At 40.5% G+C, this 17951-nt stretch overlaps 1 protein-coding gene across 1 annotated transcript in view; it reads left to right on the top strand.

Moving 5' to 3' along the window:
- The window catches only part of LOC126176845 (beta-1,3-glucan-binding protein-like), a 119498-nt gene that overhangs the window by 94206 nt on the left and 7341 nt on the right, over positions 1-17951 (top strand). Inside the window, exons 5-7 of the mRNA XM_049924033.1 lie at positions 7925-8091; positions 8314-8559; positions 12699-12835. Of these exons, the coding sequence (XP_049779990.1) occupies positions 7925-8091; positions 8314-8559; positions 12699-12835 (550 nt within the window). The remainder of the gene's footprint in view (positions 1-7924; positions 8092-8313; positions 8560-12698; positions 12836-17951) is intronic.

Genomic DNA, 17951 nt, shown 5'->3' with positions numbered 1-17951 from the left:
TGTTCGGCCGTCTATTCTTCGGCGTTTCGACTCTGTCCACCACCGTAGATTACGTTTAGCATCTGGAGCTTCTTACACCAGCCCTGTGGAAAGCCTTTATGCTGAGACTTCTGAACCTCCGCTGTACAATCGGCAAGCTGTCCTTCTAAGTCATTATGCTAGCCATCTGTCTTCCATGCCTGCTAATCCAGCCCATGAAATTTTTTTCGACGCCTCCTTGGATTTAGGGTATGCAGGCCGCCCTTCCTCTCTACCACCACCGGGAGTCCGCTTCTGTCAACTGCTATGTTCTTTCATTCCACTTTCCTAAAACTTTCTTGACAACTTGGGGTACACCATCACCTTGGCTCCAGCGCTGGACCTTCCTGCTCCGTGACCTTTGTCAGTTTCCCAAGGATGGTACCCCTTCTCTTGTTTATCATAGGGCATTTGCTCCTCTATGCACACAAATGAAGGATGCCACATTTATTTACACTGATGGCTCAAAAACATCATTTGGTGTTGGGAGTGCCTATATTGTTGGTGACACCCCTAATGGATTTAGGCTTCCCGACCAGTGTTCGGTTTTTACAGCGGAGCTTTACGCTGTTCTCCAGGCTGTCCAATACATCCATCGCCATCAGCGGATACAGTATACTTCATGCTCAGATTTGCTCAGCTCTCTCCTCAGTCTCCAAACTCTCTATCCTGTCCACCCTCTGGTCCACTGGGTTCAGGACTGCCTCCACTTGCTCCACTTGGGGGCGTCTCTGTGGTGTTCCTCTGGATCCCAGGACATGTTGGTATCTGTGGAAATGATGCAGCTGATATAGTGGCCAAGGCTGCAGTCTCTCTTCTTTAGCCTGCTGTTCACATGGTTCCCTTCAACGATCTACGGAGTGTTCTATGTTGTGGTGTTGCTCTTTTATGGCACGCACATTGGTCAACACTTCCCAATAATAAATCGCGGGACGTGAAAGCTCTTCCCTGTGCTTGGGCCTCTTCCTCCCGATGACGAGTTCGGAAGGAGGTAATTTTAACTAGACTCCGGATAGGGCACCGTCTTTTTAGCCATCAACATCTTTTAAATGGAGATCCTCCCCTGCTTTGTCCCCACTGCTCTCAACTGTGGATGGTGAGACACTTTTTACTTGAGTGCCCCTATTTTACACTGTTATGCACCCGTCTGCAGCTGTCGCCTGATATATCTTCCATTTTAGCAGATGACACGTGCTCAGCCGATTGTGTTCTAGAGTTTATTAGTGTCAGTGAGATGTCAGTCATTTGAAGCTCTTTTTGGGGACGAACACCACCACTTCTATAGTGGTTTTTTAAGCTTTCCTTCTGTTTTTAGTTTCCCACAGTTTTTGAGTTTTGCTCCCATTGCTGCTGGTTTCCAGTTTGGTTTTTCTACCTTTTCCTAAGTCACAGACCAGGCACTAATGACCGTAGCAGTTTTGCGCCCTAAAACCATAACAAAAAAAGAGAGCAATGTCTGAAGAAGCTTACATTGACCACCCTAGCAGAGTATTGTCAGACGATCTTTCACAAAACCACAAAGAAATTCTGGTCATGTGTAAAGGCTGTTAATGGCATCACAGTTAGTGTGCAGACCCTAGCGAATGAGAAAGGAACTGAAATTGAGGGTAACAAAGCAAAATCTGAAAAACTGTTTTCAAATGTTGCTTTACAAAATAAAAACGAGAATTGCCACAATTTAATCCTCGTATCATTGAAAAGATGAATGAAATAAGTATTAGTCAGTGGTATTGAGAAACAGCTGAAATAGTTAAAACTGAACGAAGCTTCAGGCTCTGATGGAAACACTGAAATTATATACTGAATTTGCAGCTGTATCAGCACCTCTTCTAATTATAATCTGTAGTAGATCCCTCAAGCAAAAAACATGCCCAATTCTTGGAGAAAAGAACAGGACACAGCCATCTACAAAGGAAAGTCAGGAAGTCTTAGCCCTTATTTTTTATTAGCCAGAGCAATGTACGTACAGGTAATGACAGATACATCCTATTCTATATAGTATACACTATTTTTCCACATAGTCCTCCACATCGGTTCACACTTTTCTCATCAAAGCACTAAATTTGAGATGCCCCAGCAGTAGAATTTTTTGGCTGACCATGGAACCACCATTGGATTGCTGTCTTGGTTTCATCATTACTTGTGAATCACTCCCTCCAATGATATGCCAAGTTTCTGGAAAATGGCCATGGTGTAGAAAATGACTCTCGCTTTGTTGCTCTAATGCTGTGGATGTGTGAAGCACAGCTGCCACCTTTAACAACTGACAGCAGCATCATGTGGAGCTACTGGCAGATAAGCCTGACACAAACCAAGCAAGGTCCAACACTGGGAATGGATATGTTGACTTAGCATTTACAGCTGTAATGTGGCTAAAAAAAAGGGGGCAAAGACTTTGAGTTGCCAGTTTACAAGAAGGGTAGAAGTAGTGATCCACAAAACTACCATCCAGTATCCTTGACAGATTGATTGCAAAATCTTGGAACATATTTTGAGCTCAAACACGAGGTATCTTGAACAGAATGACCACCTCAATGCCTCATCATGGATTCCCAAAACATTGACCATGTGAAACCCAGTTCGCACTCTCACATGACATACTGACAGCTTTGGATCAAGGCAGTTAAGTAGCTGCAGTATTTCTTCATTTCTGAATACTATTTAACTTAGTACACCACCTATGATTATGGTCAAGAGTTCAATCATAAGGGGCATCAAGTGAAATTAGTGACAGAATTGAGGGCTTTTCATTAGGGAGAACACAGCATGTTGTCTTGGATGGATATGTATTGTCAGATGTAGAAGTAACTTAGTGTGCCCTAGGGAAATGTGCTGGTACTTTTGTTGTTCATATTGTATATTTATGATCTCACAAGCAATATTAATAGTAACATCAAACTTCTTGCAGATGATGTAGTTATACATAAGTAGTACTATCTGAGAGAATCTGCATAGATATTCAGTCAGATCTTTATAAGATTTCAACATGGTGGAGAGATTGGCAACTTGGTCTAAACATCCAGAAATGACACCCTTCGAGATATACAGGGAAAGGCAGTCCACATACGGGGAAAACTCCTCAATGTGAGAGTTGGCTCACAATGACAGAGTCAATGCACACATCCTGCAAGATTTCTCAAACAATTTCATTTTTGCTTTACACGTGGCTTTATATATTGGGTTCATTATGCCATGCCCATCATTTCATTAATGGTCAGTTACTGTGATATTTACATGGAAGTAAGATACTGTGCAATGAAAAATTGCAGTTGCTTTATTTTGCTTTCGGTGCATATTACATAAGTTGCAGTGTATGAAATTTATCTAAAATACTGAATTTTTCTTTAGACTTGGATGGAGGCCCCTAACACCAATCTTGAGAAAACTTATCTGACGTAGTGCGCTCATTTGCAACTTCAGTGTGCCAGTGATAAAACCAGAGTGAAATACCAACAACATTCCTCGTATTTCATAAACAGTTTAAGATACTGAAATGACATTTTGGCAAATAATAGCACACAAAGGGGAGGGTACTTTGCCATATGGTTATTATGCAAAACTTCATTATGTACTGTGTTACTCCACTAACTATAGACTTTTCTTATGAAAGAATGTAATTTTTAAGGTCTATTGATAGCTGGTCAAACAAGAAATGCTATGGGTTTTGGAACAATGTAAGTCATTACACATTAGTTTCGTACTGAGGATGTGCTTTTTCATTAGATGCTGACATTACTTTTTCTCAGTTCCTCACTTAATAAACCACTGTTTCAGAATTCGCTTGCAATTGCATCTGCACAACGTGCTGGGGAACTGATACTGTGTAAACTCTGCTTGGTTTTGGGAAAAGAAGCAAATTTTAACATGGCAACAAGAGAAAGGTATAGGTTTTACTCAAAATTCCCCACATTTCTCTGGAAGTTAAAAGTGGATAACAAACCAGACAAAAATAAATCTGTGCATTTTTCTCAAAATTCTTTTGAGATGCTAACCAAAGAAGAGGTGACAGATTGTTCTGAATGGTGACCAAGCAAGTGTGGATGTGGTGGGGGGACACTTAATATTTACAAAAAAATGAGTGTAAGCTTCAGTTTAGAATAGCACTTCTCCTTCAGTGCTCGACATTTCTCCTACAGTGACTGCCTGCAGCCCCACCATTACTGCTCTCCCAGTGCGTTCCCTGCCACCTGCGCATCTGCTGGCCACGGTATTCTGAGTGCAGTATACCTGAATCATTCTGAACAAATCATTGTTATTCCTAATGGCCATCACATGGTCCTGCTGTACTACTCTTTATGGATTCACCACCAGAGATTTTGTTTCTCAAACTTTGTTTCAATTTAGTGTGGTGCTCATCTTCTTCTGGAGGTTCTCCATACATTGCAGTTTTGTGATAACTTATCACCATAAGGTTGATCTGCTGCTACTACACTGTTCTATGCTTACAGTCTCCATCAGCTACAAACTTGAGAGTAATAAATTCATTTCATTCAAGGACTGACAAAAACATTTCAACAATAGACTTCCATACTCCCACCTGTTCTCCATAGTTTATCATGGATAAATTCTGCTTGGTTCAGTGATTTACATTACTAACTGTATTTCATCAGACTCTGAAAGTTGATTATCTTTGTGGTATTCACTTTGGTCACTGTAGCATAAGAATTCTTAGAACTTATAGGTATAACATGGGTTTATATTACAAAAACCTACTATATTGCTGTTGACAGTGCTACCATTAGAAACAAAAATTTGCACTTTTGTAAATTGACAATCTGTAGCCTTCTATGTGAAACTTGCTGACTTTATTTGATCCTGAAGTAATGCATGTAAAATTTTTAACATTGCAAATGGGCACAAGTGATTTGTATACCATTTTATTAAGAAAATCATAAATTTTGTAAGGGGATAAAATTCTGAAATCTCTTTCCAGTCTAACTCCTCAAGTCATATGGCAGTCACTCCAATATCTGGATAAGATTGTGGAGATTAACATCAAAACATCCATTCGAAACTAAATCTTAAATGGAGAGCTGAGAAATCCTTACCTCTGTAATAAAATATACATTACTAATGAGATATGAAGAGCCCTGGGGAAAACCTGATATTTCAGAAAACGAAATTTAAAGTTTGAAGACCCATAAAATTTTAGTTTTTCAAGCTACGTTCATTTTTGTTTTAGACCTTAATATATCTTTCGGAGAAAAAGTCCTGCTGAAACTATACACATCTGAATACGATTTACAATAATATGATGCATTTTTATTATGAAGGCAGGCCATACAGAGGAAAATATGAAAAGTCCATAACATATTGCAGGTAACTAGAAGATTTCAAATTATGTTACAACGAATTATCACATATAATCATTTAATAATCTTCTGTAAAAGGTCCTGTGCTTTTTTGATGATGTATTAATGCAAAAGACAATCAAAATACACTTGCACTTCACTATGGCAAAATCTTTTCAAGTCTTGTAAATTTCTGTATTTCTCAGCAGATATTTTTAGATCACCTGCAAAAAATCAGAATCTCTTAAGTTAAATAGCTATATGTCTAATACTAAAAAATACTTATTTCAATAAATAAAAAAACTTTCAAATCATATTGCTGTAAAAGAATTACTATACCTTCATATTTAGCAGAGGATAGCCTGAACTTCCCTTCTTTCAGGCTGAAATCTTGCCCTTTCTTTCCACAAAGAAGTAATGAAGCTTGCTCATATGCTCCATTATAGCTTCCTCTATACCGAACCAGTGCTGCATGGTGTCGTGTGACTTCCAATTCTCTTATCGGCCTGGATTGGAAAGGGAGTTTCTTCTTGTATATTGTATTATTTGCAACAGATGATAAAGTCAGTTCCTTCTCCAAATTTTTCTTCTTGGCTAGATACTTATCGCAGGAGCCACAAGTATCAGATCGTGGATATCCAAAACTTATATTGAAATCTGAATTGAATATAGTTTGGTATGTTTCATATGACATGTTCTGATCCTGAAACTTCTCCTTGAACTTATGGAACATTTCTTAATATTCAAAGACTCTGGTAGGTAAATTTTTTTCTGACTTCGTCAAACTGCAGTGGCTGTTGCGACCTTTAAATGATTTAATGTACCCTCTTATTATTGCACGTGTTTAGTCTTTCAGAGCCTGTGGGCGGAATCTGTGTTTTCCTCAGCCGTCTTGTAGAGGTTGGTCTTCAGATTTAAGTTTCTTCAGTAAATGATCTACCTTGCCTTTCTTCATTCCATGTAACAACATAAATACTTGCTTGCACACACGTACTTCTTGGACACTTCCATTAATTGTAATACAAACACTGAATTTATATGATGCATCGCAAAAATTTGCTTCCTGCTCCTCTCTTCTAGGATACCTGCGCTGTGCAGGGACCACTGTGATTAAACCACTTACACAGAGGTTTATTTCATCATGATTTTGAAAGTGGTTCATGTTATTAATAATATTCCTTTTATTTTCATCACTGACAATATCAGAACAATTTTTTTGCACTTACATGGTTCTCCTGTTTCATGTGACTGCAACCTTCTTAAATGTTTGGAGGCATGTCTAACATGACCATACTTCTTCCTTTTCTTTGTCAGCTTCTTTGATGATAATCTATAGTTTTCTTCACAAGTAGATGAGTCTGTCTTCTTTATTCATTTTACACTGACAGAATACAATGCTACATCTAACTTCCTTCACAAACTCCACAAAGCTAACAACAGTGGCAGACAAACACAACAATGACTCTGGCAACAATGATAAAACAACGATAACATTAGTGAAAACAGACCTACGCAGGCTGGGAATCATTAACTCATAAAATTTTATCGTTGCATTCTCTGGACTTGTCAGGATATTCCCTGTTTTGCGTGGACTTGTAATGTTTTTCGCCTGCACATGCTTACTAGATATCGGAATCTCTCTTGACTTGTCAGGTTTTTGACCAGTTTTGTAAAACCAGCTAAAACTACAGTGGTTGGTCTATTGCATTATGAAAAAAACAAAATTTTGGAATTTTGGACTTTTTCTCCTGGACTCTTCATATGAAATAGTCCCTTTCTGTAAAGTGTATATATTTGTTCCCAGAAGTGGGAAATCATTGCAGATAATGAAATAAAATTTTAAAATGTAAGTTGAGGAGAAATAAAACATTGGAATTAAGGAAAATTGCAGCAATTACAAATGGAAGTTAAGTACCATATAAAACAAAAACAGTGAATGGACTGAAGTAGGAAATGGAGTATAACAAAGCCTGTAGCCATGAAATTACTTGAACATTTTTAAAAATTTATTTTTATGTAAGCCTTATTTATTCAGAAAACCGCTCCCCTTGAGTCTAAAGACAAACACATTCAGATCCACAGGTAGCAAAACATGTTTGTATCACAGTTTAAAAAAAAAAAAGTTTTCTTCAGGCAAACCATAGAAAAGTGATGAAACTTTTTAGTTATAAAGCTAGGTTCATCTTGATCCACTGGTAGACAGAATTCTTGGTGTCACCTCCAGACAAAATTCTGGGATACTGTACTATAAGAAATAATTTTTATGTAGATGCTGGACTTTGTACCTCATTTCCACAAAGGTGTAACAGTCATGTGTCTTGTGAATCACTGCATAGCATCAATGTAGGCAATGTGTTCAGTTTCGATCAGATAGAGATACTGTGTTGTGCTCTCTCTCTCTCTCTCTCTCTCTCTCTCTCTCTCTCTCTCTCTCTCTCTCTCTCTCTCTCTCTTCTTTTTCTTATTCTTCTTTCTCCTCCTCCTCTTCATCATCATAATCCTCCCATTCCTCAACCCACTTTCCTTTTTCAATCAGTACTTGTCTTTGTGGCTGTGTGTGAGCAAAGTTAACCTCAAATATATTCAGAACTAAATTTTGCCATGATTTTTTTCAGTTGTACTAGCATTCCAGATGGACCAGAGTGCAAGAAAGTTGCTGATGCCTGGTCAATACTGCCTCCAGTAAAATCGGCCAAACTAACCACAAAGCTCTCATTCTCATTTGCATATGGTGTCATAGAAGTCCGTGCTAAATTACCAATGGGTGATTGGATTTTCCCTGGTAAGTGACTCCAAAGGTGCTTTTGACTAAATGATCCAAAATAATGAACATTAATTGCAATGAGTCAGGAAGCATTACATCTGGCATTAGTTTGTCTGTAAGGAAGCACCCATAAAGGAGACAATTTGGTTTTGCACATATTTTAAATTGCAGAAATAAAATTACCATCTTAATGACTTCCTTGACACAAAGCTCCCAATAAACTTTTTCAACCATTTACAGAGATTTGGCTTGAACCAAGGGAAAATTTTTACGGACGGCGCAACTATGAGTCAGGTCAAATAACAATTGGGATGGCACGAGGAAATGAAGATTTAACAAAGGATGGTGCTCAACTTGGCAACCACTTAATTGAAGCAGGTTGCAGACTTGGGCTGAATAGAAAAATTCGCAATGAGATGTACTCGAAGAATAGTGGAGCCCCTTTTGCATCTGACTTCCATGTTTACAAAGTTATATGGACTCCAGGTACAGTAAATTGTTGTTTAAATTTATTACAAAATATACCATGAATGGTACATGAATATTTCAGGTACTTTCCCTTTTGAGCTATCTATAGATTGTATTAACATTATTATGAAAAGGAGGGGTTGCTACTCCATGTAAAGATGACATATTGAGTTGCAGACAGGCACAGTGAAGACAATTATGCTCTTAGTTTTTAGCCACAGCCTTTTTCAGAAAAGAAAATGCACTTATTCACACAAGCAAGGACATGTTCGGCACACGACTGCTTGCTCCAGAATGAAATGGTCACTTTGAACAAAGCAGCAGTGTGGAGGAGGAGAGCATGTTGTGGATGGAGGGAGTGTGTTATGTAGCAGAGCATGCAGGGTCTAGATTGTGGCGTAAAAAGCTGACAGGCAATGTTCAGAGGTTGAAGGGGAAGGGGAGTGGGGTGCAGAGAAACAGGGAGTGGAAAAGGAGAGTGGCAGAGAAGGGAAAAAGCCAATGGTTATGTTAAGGGAGAGGGTGAGAGGATGTGAATTGTGAGATAGTGTGGAACAGTTGGGGTGAAAACTGTTGGAGTGTGTGGGAGCAGTGAGTTATTGTAGGTTAGGCTGGGATAATTTCAGGCACAGAGAATGTGTTGTAAGGAAAACTCCCAGCTGCACAATTCAGACAAGTTGATGATAGAAGGATCCACATGACCTGGGCTGTGAAAAAATAAAGAATTTTATGTTCAGCTGCATGTTGTGTCTCAAGAGGTCCACTTTGCTCTTGGCCACAGTTTGGTGGTGGCTGTTCATCCTACTGGATAGCTGGTTGGTAATCCCGCCAATGTAAAAAGCTGTGCAATGATTGCAGCAGAGCTAGTATATGGCATGGCAGGTGGCCCAGTCTTTGATAGGGTAGTCTGTGATAGAACTGGGATAGGGAGTACTGGGATTGGTTATGTATTGCACCTGCATCTTCCAGAGGGAAATCTGTTCACAGACTAGGCCTGTGGAGTAGTGTCATCTTGTGAAGATCTTTGAGATCTTCAGCATACTGGGCAAGGGACTTTGTCATTACAGATGCACCATCCCCATGTGACCAAGATGTATGGGAGGGATTTTTTGGTGTGGAATGGATGGCAGCTGTCAAAATGAAAGTACAGTTGGTGGTTAGTTGGTTTAATGTGGACAGAGGAGTGGATGGAGCCATAAGAGAAGAGGTGGTCAACTGCCAGGAAGGTGGCATGCTTGGCTGAGGAGGACCATGTGAAGTGGATGGGGAGAAGGTGTTGAAGTCATTACCTACAGTAACTTACTGTTCCCACATTCTCGACCCAACAGTTTCTGCCACCTCTGTCCCACACGTCTTCCCAATTCATATTCTCTCTCCTTCTATGCCATCATACCCACTGGTCTCTTCCCCCTCCTCCTCTTCCCCCCCTCCTCCTCTTCCCCCCTCCTCCTCTTCCCCCCTCCTCCTCTTCCCCCCTCCTCCTCTTCCCCCTCCTCCTCTTCCCCCCTCCACCTCTTCCCCCCTCCACCTCTTCCCCCCCTCCTCCTCTTCCCCCCCTCCTCCTCTTCCCCCCCTCCTCCTCTTCCCCCCTCCTCCTCTTCCCCCCCTCCTCCTCTTCCCCCCCTCCTCCTCTTCCCCCCCTCCTCCTCTTCCCCCCCTCCTCCTCTTCCCCCCTCCTCCTCTTCCCCCCTCCTCCTCTTCCCCCCTCCTCCTCTTCCCCCCTCCTCCTCTTCCCCCCTCCTCCTCTTCCCCCCCTCCTCCTCTTCCCCCCTCCTCCTCTTCCCCCCCTCCTCCTCTTCCCCCCTCCTCCTCTTCCCCCCTCCTCCTCTTCCCCCCTCCTCCTCTTCCCCCCCCTCCTCCTCTTCCCCCCCTCCTCCTCTTCCCCCCTCATCCTCTTCCCCCCCTCATCCTCTTCCCCCCCTCATCCTCTTCCCCCCCTCATCCTCTTCCCCCCCTCATCCTCTTCCCCCCCTCCTCCTCTTCCCCCCCTCCTCCTCTTCCCCCCCTCCTCCTCTTCCCCCCTCCTCCTCTTCCCCCCTCCTCCTCTTCCCCCCTCCTCCTCTTCCCCCCTCCTCCTCTTCCCCCCTCCTCCTCTTCCCCCCTCCTCCTCTTCCCCCCTCCTCCTCTTCCCCCCTCCTCCTCTTCCCCCCTCCTCCTCTTCCCCCCCTCCTCCTCTTCCCCCCCTCCTCCTCTTCCCCCCTCCTCCTCTTCCCCCCATCCTCCTCTTCTTCCCCCCATCCTCCTCTTCTTCCCCCCATCCTCCTCTTCTTCCCCCCATCCTCCTCTTCTTCCCCCCATCCTCCTCTTCTTCCCCCCATCCTCCTCTTCTTCCCCCCTCCTCCTCTTCTTCCCCCCTCCTCCTCTTCTTCCCCCCTCCTCCTCTTCTTCCCCCCTCCTCCTCTTCTTCCCCCCTCCTCCTCTTCTTCCCCCCTCCTCCTCTTCTTCCCCCCTCCTCCTCTTCTTCCCCCCTCCTCCTCTTCTTCCCCCTCCTCCTCTTCTTCCCCCTCCTCCTCTTCTTCCCCCTCCTCCTCTTCTTCCCCCTCCTCCTCTTCTTCCCCCTCCTCCTCTTCTTCCCCCTCCTCCTCTTCTTCCCCCTCCTCCTCTTCTTCCCCCTCCTCCTCTTCTTCCCCCTCCTCCTCTTCTTCCCCCTCCTCCTCTTCTTCCCCCTCCTCCTCTTCTTCCCCCTCCTCCTCTTCTTCCCCCTCCTCCTCTTCTTCCCCCTCCTCCTCTTCTTCCCCCTCCTCCTCTTCTTCCCCCTCCTCCTCTTCTTCCCCCTCCTCCTCTTCTTCCCCCTCCTCCTCTTCTTCCCCCTCCTCCTCTTCTTCCCCCTCCTCCTCTTCTTCCCCCTCCTCCTCTTCTTCCCCCTCCTCCTCTTCTTCCCCCTCCTCCTCTTCTTCCCCCTCCTCCTCTTCTTCCCCCTCCTCCTCTTCTTCCCCCTCCTCCTCTTCTTCCCCCTCCTCCTCTTCTTCCCCCTCCTCCTCTTCTTCCCCCTCCTCCTCTTCTTCCCCCTCCTCCTCTTCTTCCCCCTCCTCCTCTTCTTCCCCCTCCTCCTCTTCTTCCCCCTCCTCCTCTTCTTCCCCCTCCTCCTCTTCTTCCCCCTCCTCCTCTTCTTCCCCCTCCTCCTCTTCTTCCCCCTCCTCCTCTTCTTCCCCCTCCTCCTCTTCTTCCCCCTCCTCCTCTTCTTCCCCCTCCTCCTCTTCTTCCCCCTCCTCCTCTTCTTCCCCCTCCTCCTCTTCTTCCCCCTCCTCCTCTTCTTCCCCCTCCTCCTCTTCTTCCCCCTCCTCCTCTTCTTCCCCCTCCTCCTCTTCTTCCCCCTCCTCCTATCTCATGATAAAACTAGTATTTATCAAATCACTCTGTCGACATCACTTTGTAATGATTCTGATGATTAAGAGTTGAAGCTGTTAAATTCTCTAAAGCTCACTTCATAAGTAGTTTACAATGGTAAAAAGTTAATCATAATTTTACAATGGGCTGTCTTGCAAAAGATAACTTAACAAGAGATTTCTACATGTGCCACAAGAAGAGTGAAACTTGAAATGTTGACATATCATGAAATGCAATGGGAGCCTCACAACTTTTAAAACCTCACACTTAAAGGATATTTTCCTTTACTACATGTGATAGAAAACTCAGAAAGAACTATACCTAAGACATCTCTGTTTTGTCCATCAAGTGACAGAACAGTGTAGTTGTCAAAAATGCTGGATTAGTAATTGTACTCAAAAAGCACCATGACACAAAGTAGTGAAATGTTTTTATACAAGTTTCTCAATTTTATAGCAGTTCTCCTGACATACAGCTTGTTTGATAGTTTTCACTGTAAAATTTTGATACTAATTATGTTGAAGCTTACTGTAATTATAGAAATGGTGATTTTTGAAGTCCTAAATTTTTGGAAAAGATTATTACATATTAAAATGTTGTAAAAACGCCCCTGTTTATTTATTTATTTTCTGTCCATATAACAAAGTTTTTGGACATTGTCAGGAAAATTTAGATTGCATTACATATATACAGTAAAATATTTACATTCTTTCAGACACATGTCTGTACCCATTATTTTTCAAAAGGGCACTACAAGTAGATTCCTCTATAGTGTAACACAATTTAGGATACATTATGGGAAAAAATCATGCAGCTATTTGAATTTTCAGATCAGCTGGTGTTTGTTGTCGATGGTACTGAAATTGGAAAAGTTAGTCCACCAATAGGTGGTTTTGGTGGTTTACAAGAATTTGCTTCATCTCCAACAGTTCCTTGGAAATCGAAACTTGCACCATTTGACAGAGAGGTATGATTTCTTATTATTAATTTTTGGGCACATGCAGTGGAGTATCATTGATGTGAATAATCTTGTCAGTATTTTTTACTATTAGATTTTCCAGTAACAATGCATCATTTAGATTCCATGTTACACTGTAGTCTCCTTTCCGCAGTAGGATTGCTGAGGTAAGTTGGGCACATGTACGCAACTGCAGTGGTGTCAAACTGAAAGCTTTGCATGAGGGTGTTGTGCCACACAGTTATTTTATTATTACTATTAACTGTTGTTATAAATTAAAATGTAAAAAAGTCCCTGTAAATGTGCAAGTGAATGTAAAACTGTCTACACCTGGCAAAATTTGCACTTTCATGTGTCTGGTGTGCAGCTGTTTCCAGCCAGTGCTTAACTTCTCCCACCACTGAACTGTTCAGGGTGAGGCAGTGAGATGACTGTATGTGTGCTGAAGGGTACAAAATGTGGGGACTAACAGAAGGGTCAGTAACACATAGGAACTATTTCTAGAAGGCAAACATTGCTACTCACTTTTTAGTTGGATTCATTTTCAGAGATTCAATGCAATAATTTTTTCTTTGAACTAAGTAATTTCATTATTTAATGACATAAGCAGTGATACACGGCTTATTCATCACACAAAACACACATACACATTCTATGCAGAGATACTAGAATTGTAAGTTTAAACACCTTTTGTTTTGCAATACATAAGGTATTTGGGATGAAGGTTCATCTTACAGACAAAAATATACATTTAAATAAGCTAAAGCTATAACACCATGACATTGGCAATACTTGGAAATGTCATAGGTAGTGTGAGGGGGACAGTTTGCACGCATGCATTGAACCAAACAGAGATAACTTTCAGCAGATCATCTGTAAAGTCAAAGATTTTTCTTTAGAGTTAATACAATACAAAAGCCATTTGTTCTGGAATTGAGAAGATAGGTTTTCGAGCTGGAAGCTACACAGTGTAGGTCAATCAGTTCAAACAGGAAATAATTTGGTACTGTCAGCTGAAAGAGAGACTCTGAGAAATATTTCTTAATAGAAGAAAAGTCTTGGAACCACCTTGAAAATTATAAGTGCAGTGCATCAATTACTGAATCAGTAAAATGTGCTCCAGAAATAATTGCTTGACGTTTGAGGGAATACTGTAATGAATGACTATTTTTGCAACTGAGCACATTTTTGCTCAAAAGGAACAGTTTCTTAGGTCAGAGGAATTGTTTCTCTCCTTGCATTGAATTAAAGTACTGATATTGACCTTAAAAGAATTGTTGCTCTTTCTCCATGCACATCCTGGGAAGTTGCACACTTGTGAGAAAATGTTTCATGAGTCTTTGTGGGTGTTACAAAGCTGTTCCAGTGAGCATTTTATCAAGCACTTTGTGTGACCTTTCTGTAGTTTTCAGTGTAAAAGGCCACAGAATAGGTATCCACAAATTACACATACACACTACAAAGTAATACTTCATAAATAAATTTATTAAGGCTCTGGTACCCCCTTGGAAGCAGTAAAGTAATACTCTGAACTGAAATTATGTACAGAAATATTACAAAAAAATTGGCAAAATATCTTTTCTGTTAAAATAAATATGACACAACACTAGCATAGGTATAATGAAGCTTGTCTACCATGCACTACTTAAATCTGTTATAAGCAATGATGCGATGTTCTAAGGAAATACTTTTGAACCACATGGAATATTAGTAGTAGTTTGAAAAACTTTAAACCACTATTCAAGTTGTTAAAAATCTTGCCACAGCTGGTATATCTATTCTCGCTAGCTTGTAGTCCTTGCCAAAAAAAAAAAAAAAAAAAAAAAACCTCTTGACACTGGAAACAAAGTGTATTAAATGTGTGGAATAAAAATTTATAATCACCTACCAGCAGACATAATGGACCAAATGACCGAACAAAATGTGATACAATGTAAAACAACTGTTTCTGAGTTGGCACCACTCAGTAAAAATTTTCCTCATTGTGTATTATACATTATCTTCTAATCTTACAGCTGTTATTTTGCCCTGCCATAGGAGTGTAGCACACCACAAGAGGAACCAAAACACTGGCACAGTAGACTGATAAATTAGAGTATAATTAGAAAATTAACTTTCAGCAGTACTGGAAACATTGCAAACTCATCAGGCCAATGTAAATAACATCTGAATTGACCTGATCTGACACAGCTGCAACCTTTATTCTGCTGCTGAAAACAAATCACCATGATACTCTTTCATCCATTGGCTGGGCAGTTTTGTTTTGGCCCTTCTCACCCATATTATGGTGCTATGGTGTGGGGATTCAGTGTGTACCAGGACTGCAGACATGTATGTACAAGCAAAAATGAACCAGCTGCAAGGGAACAGCCACTCAACATGTCATTCTTCTGGACTAGAACAACTAAAGAGTATCCTTCACCAGGCCCAGAAATAAGAAATTTTATCCACAGTCCTTCCCACCCTCTCAAACTGGTATTCCTCTAGCCATCCAATCTATACTTGTTCACTTTTACACCATACCTACTCCAAACCTCTTACCACATAGGTCATAGCCCTGTGGTGCAGTACCAGTCTGAAACACCTACCCAGCACATTCCTACTCCAATCCCATCACATGATTACCCTATCATGTTGGAGACAGGGATACTTTTGAGTACAATCCTGCCATATCACATAATATGAGCTATGTTGTAATTTCTGCACATCATTATGTGCATTGACTACCAGCCAGCTATTGACCAAAATGAAAGGTCACTGCCAAACTGTGGCAAGAGCTGAGCCAACACCACTTCCCACCCCCCCCTCCCCCCCCCCCCCCCAACCTCCTCCCAGTGACTGATGATGCTGTGAAATATAACTCATTGGAATTCAATGCCTGCTTCACAGTGTGTCATCCAGATGCTTTCCTCCACCAGTTTCTCTGAATGGCATACTGTTTCCTTGCAAAAATATCCTTTGATCCTGATCCTGTAATCCTCTTTGCCTGAATATCTACTAGCCCCCACCCAATGACCCTATGACCACCACCATTATCGTTCATCACTGGTTATTTTAAAGAAATTACATACAGTCATATTTTTACCAGTGATGAACAATAATTAAATATAAATGAGAACAAAAGTGTATGCTGGTTAAGTAGCAAATTTCTGTAAAGTAATTATAATCTTCCTAGTGTTAAGTTAAAACATGGGCCTTACATATGAGCTTTGCAACTGCTAAAATAGACTGAACTTCTTGGATTTATTTTATGAGCAAGACATTGTCATAGGAGCAATGACATACACGACATATATTACTGTAAGTCATCCATAAATGCACCTAGTATATCTGCAGATATGACTTGTTCCTACATCAAAATCACAAGTGTCACTAATGTATCCAATGTATGATACTTCTGTTTGACATTTGAAAATGGCATAAGGCTGAAATTGTACAATCATACCTGAAATACAGAGAATGGCACCTGAAGGCGTCAATAAGTCTTTCATAAAACTCAGTTCACCCAATGAGTCTATTCAACCCCACCTGATAATCACAACATTATTGCAGGTGTCAATCCACCAGCAGTATTACTGGTGCAACTGGTCTTTTAGATTCTGGAGTAGCCAGTTTAAAATGCAATGTGATTAAACAGAGGACATTAGTCCTCTAGCCAACTTAAAACCAAAACACACATACTTTTTGCAACACTTAACATACAAACACTTTCGAAACAAAGTAAATTTCATAAATTGGGAGGTACATTAAAAGAACAGAAAATTGAAATTCTGGCGGGTCAAGAAACATGAATGACAGACAATAACACCATGGATTTAGGCAGTTACCTTTCTAAAAGTAAGACTGTAAAAGAATACTTAATAATGCACCACATCTGGAAGTTGTTTCTGCAGTCTCCAAAAATCTTTTAAATTCAATAATGAATGTAAAATCCATTAAAAATAAGACTAATGACAGTTACTCTTAGATGCACAAATAAAAAATGCACTTTAATGCCCAAATTCCAGTCAATGAGGATAACCATAACAAACCTGAAGTTAATGAAGCTTGGGAAACATTAGAAAGCATCATCTCAAAAATTCCCTCACAAAATGTTAAAATTTTAATGGGTGATTTTAATGCTCAATTAAGTAAAGAGAAAAACTATAAGAAAACAGTGGGTGGATTTTCTGCACATAAATTGACAAACCAAAATGGCTAAAGACTTGTTGAAATGAGCAATAATTTTAACCTTAAAATCATGTCAGCATGTTTAAAAACTCTTCTAAACAAAAAACTTGGTGGGCACCCAATACATTTATTGGGAATTTCAAAACAATCATTTAGCAATTTCATACCCTGACTAAAAAGAAATTTTAAATGTTGAAGTTAGGAAATAGTATAATATTGATTCTGACTATTATTTAATGCAAATAAAAGTAAAACTTCAACCTCGAAAACTCTTCAAAACAAAAGTTATTCCAAAATTTGGCACTGCTAAAATAACTGCAACTGTAACAGTTTGAAGTTGACAAAAAACAGTCCAACAAAAAGTAAAGTTAATCAAAACAGCACAAAATTTAATGACACTTCGTAAGCAACAAAACACTCTTGGTGGAATGCGGATTGTGAAACAGCAGTTGAGTGTAGGCATTGGGCATTCAAATATCAGAATAGTAACAAAACTGAGAACACATAAAACACCTTTATAGCTATAAGGAAAAAATATCTAAATTAATCTGTCAGACTAAAAGAAACCACGAAGATGCCCAATTTTCAGAAATAGACTTCTGAAAGAACAATACAAGGAACTTCTATAAATCATTCAAAACAAAACTTACCAGTTACCAACCTCAGTCTTTGCTTCAAAAATGAAAATGGCTGTTCGACTCTTAACAACCAGGAAAATTGTAAAGTACTTGCTAATTACTTTGATAAACTGTTAAACTGTCCAAAACCTGCAAATTAATTCCAACCACAGCAAACTAACAACACAAACTCTAACTCTAAAGAACCTGACAAGTGAAATAACTAAACAAATTAAGAGACCTGAAAACAATAAAGAATCCAGAGAAGATGGTATAATTGCAGAACTACTAAAATCAGCTGGCTGTAACAAAAGTGTGTTCACTCAACTTACAGGACA

Source organism: Schistocerca cancellata, chromosome 3 (assembly GCF_023864275.1).
Source record: "Schistocerca cancellata isolate TAMUIC-IGC-003103 chromosome 3, iqSchCanc2.1, whole genome shotgun sequence".
NCBI lineage: Eukaryota > Metazoa > Arthropoda > Insecta > Orthoptera > Acrididae > Schistocerca > Schistocerca cancellata.
Note: the sequence above shows the minus strand (reverse complement) of the source record. Positions and strands in the feature narration are given on the sequence as shown.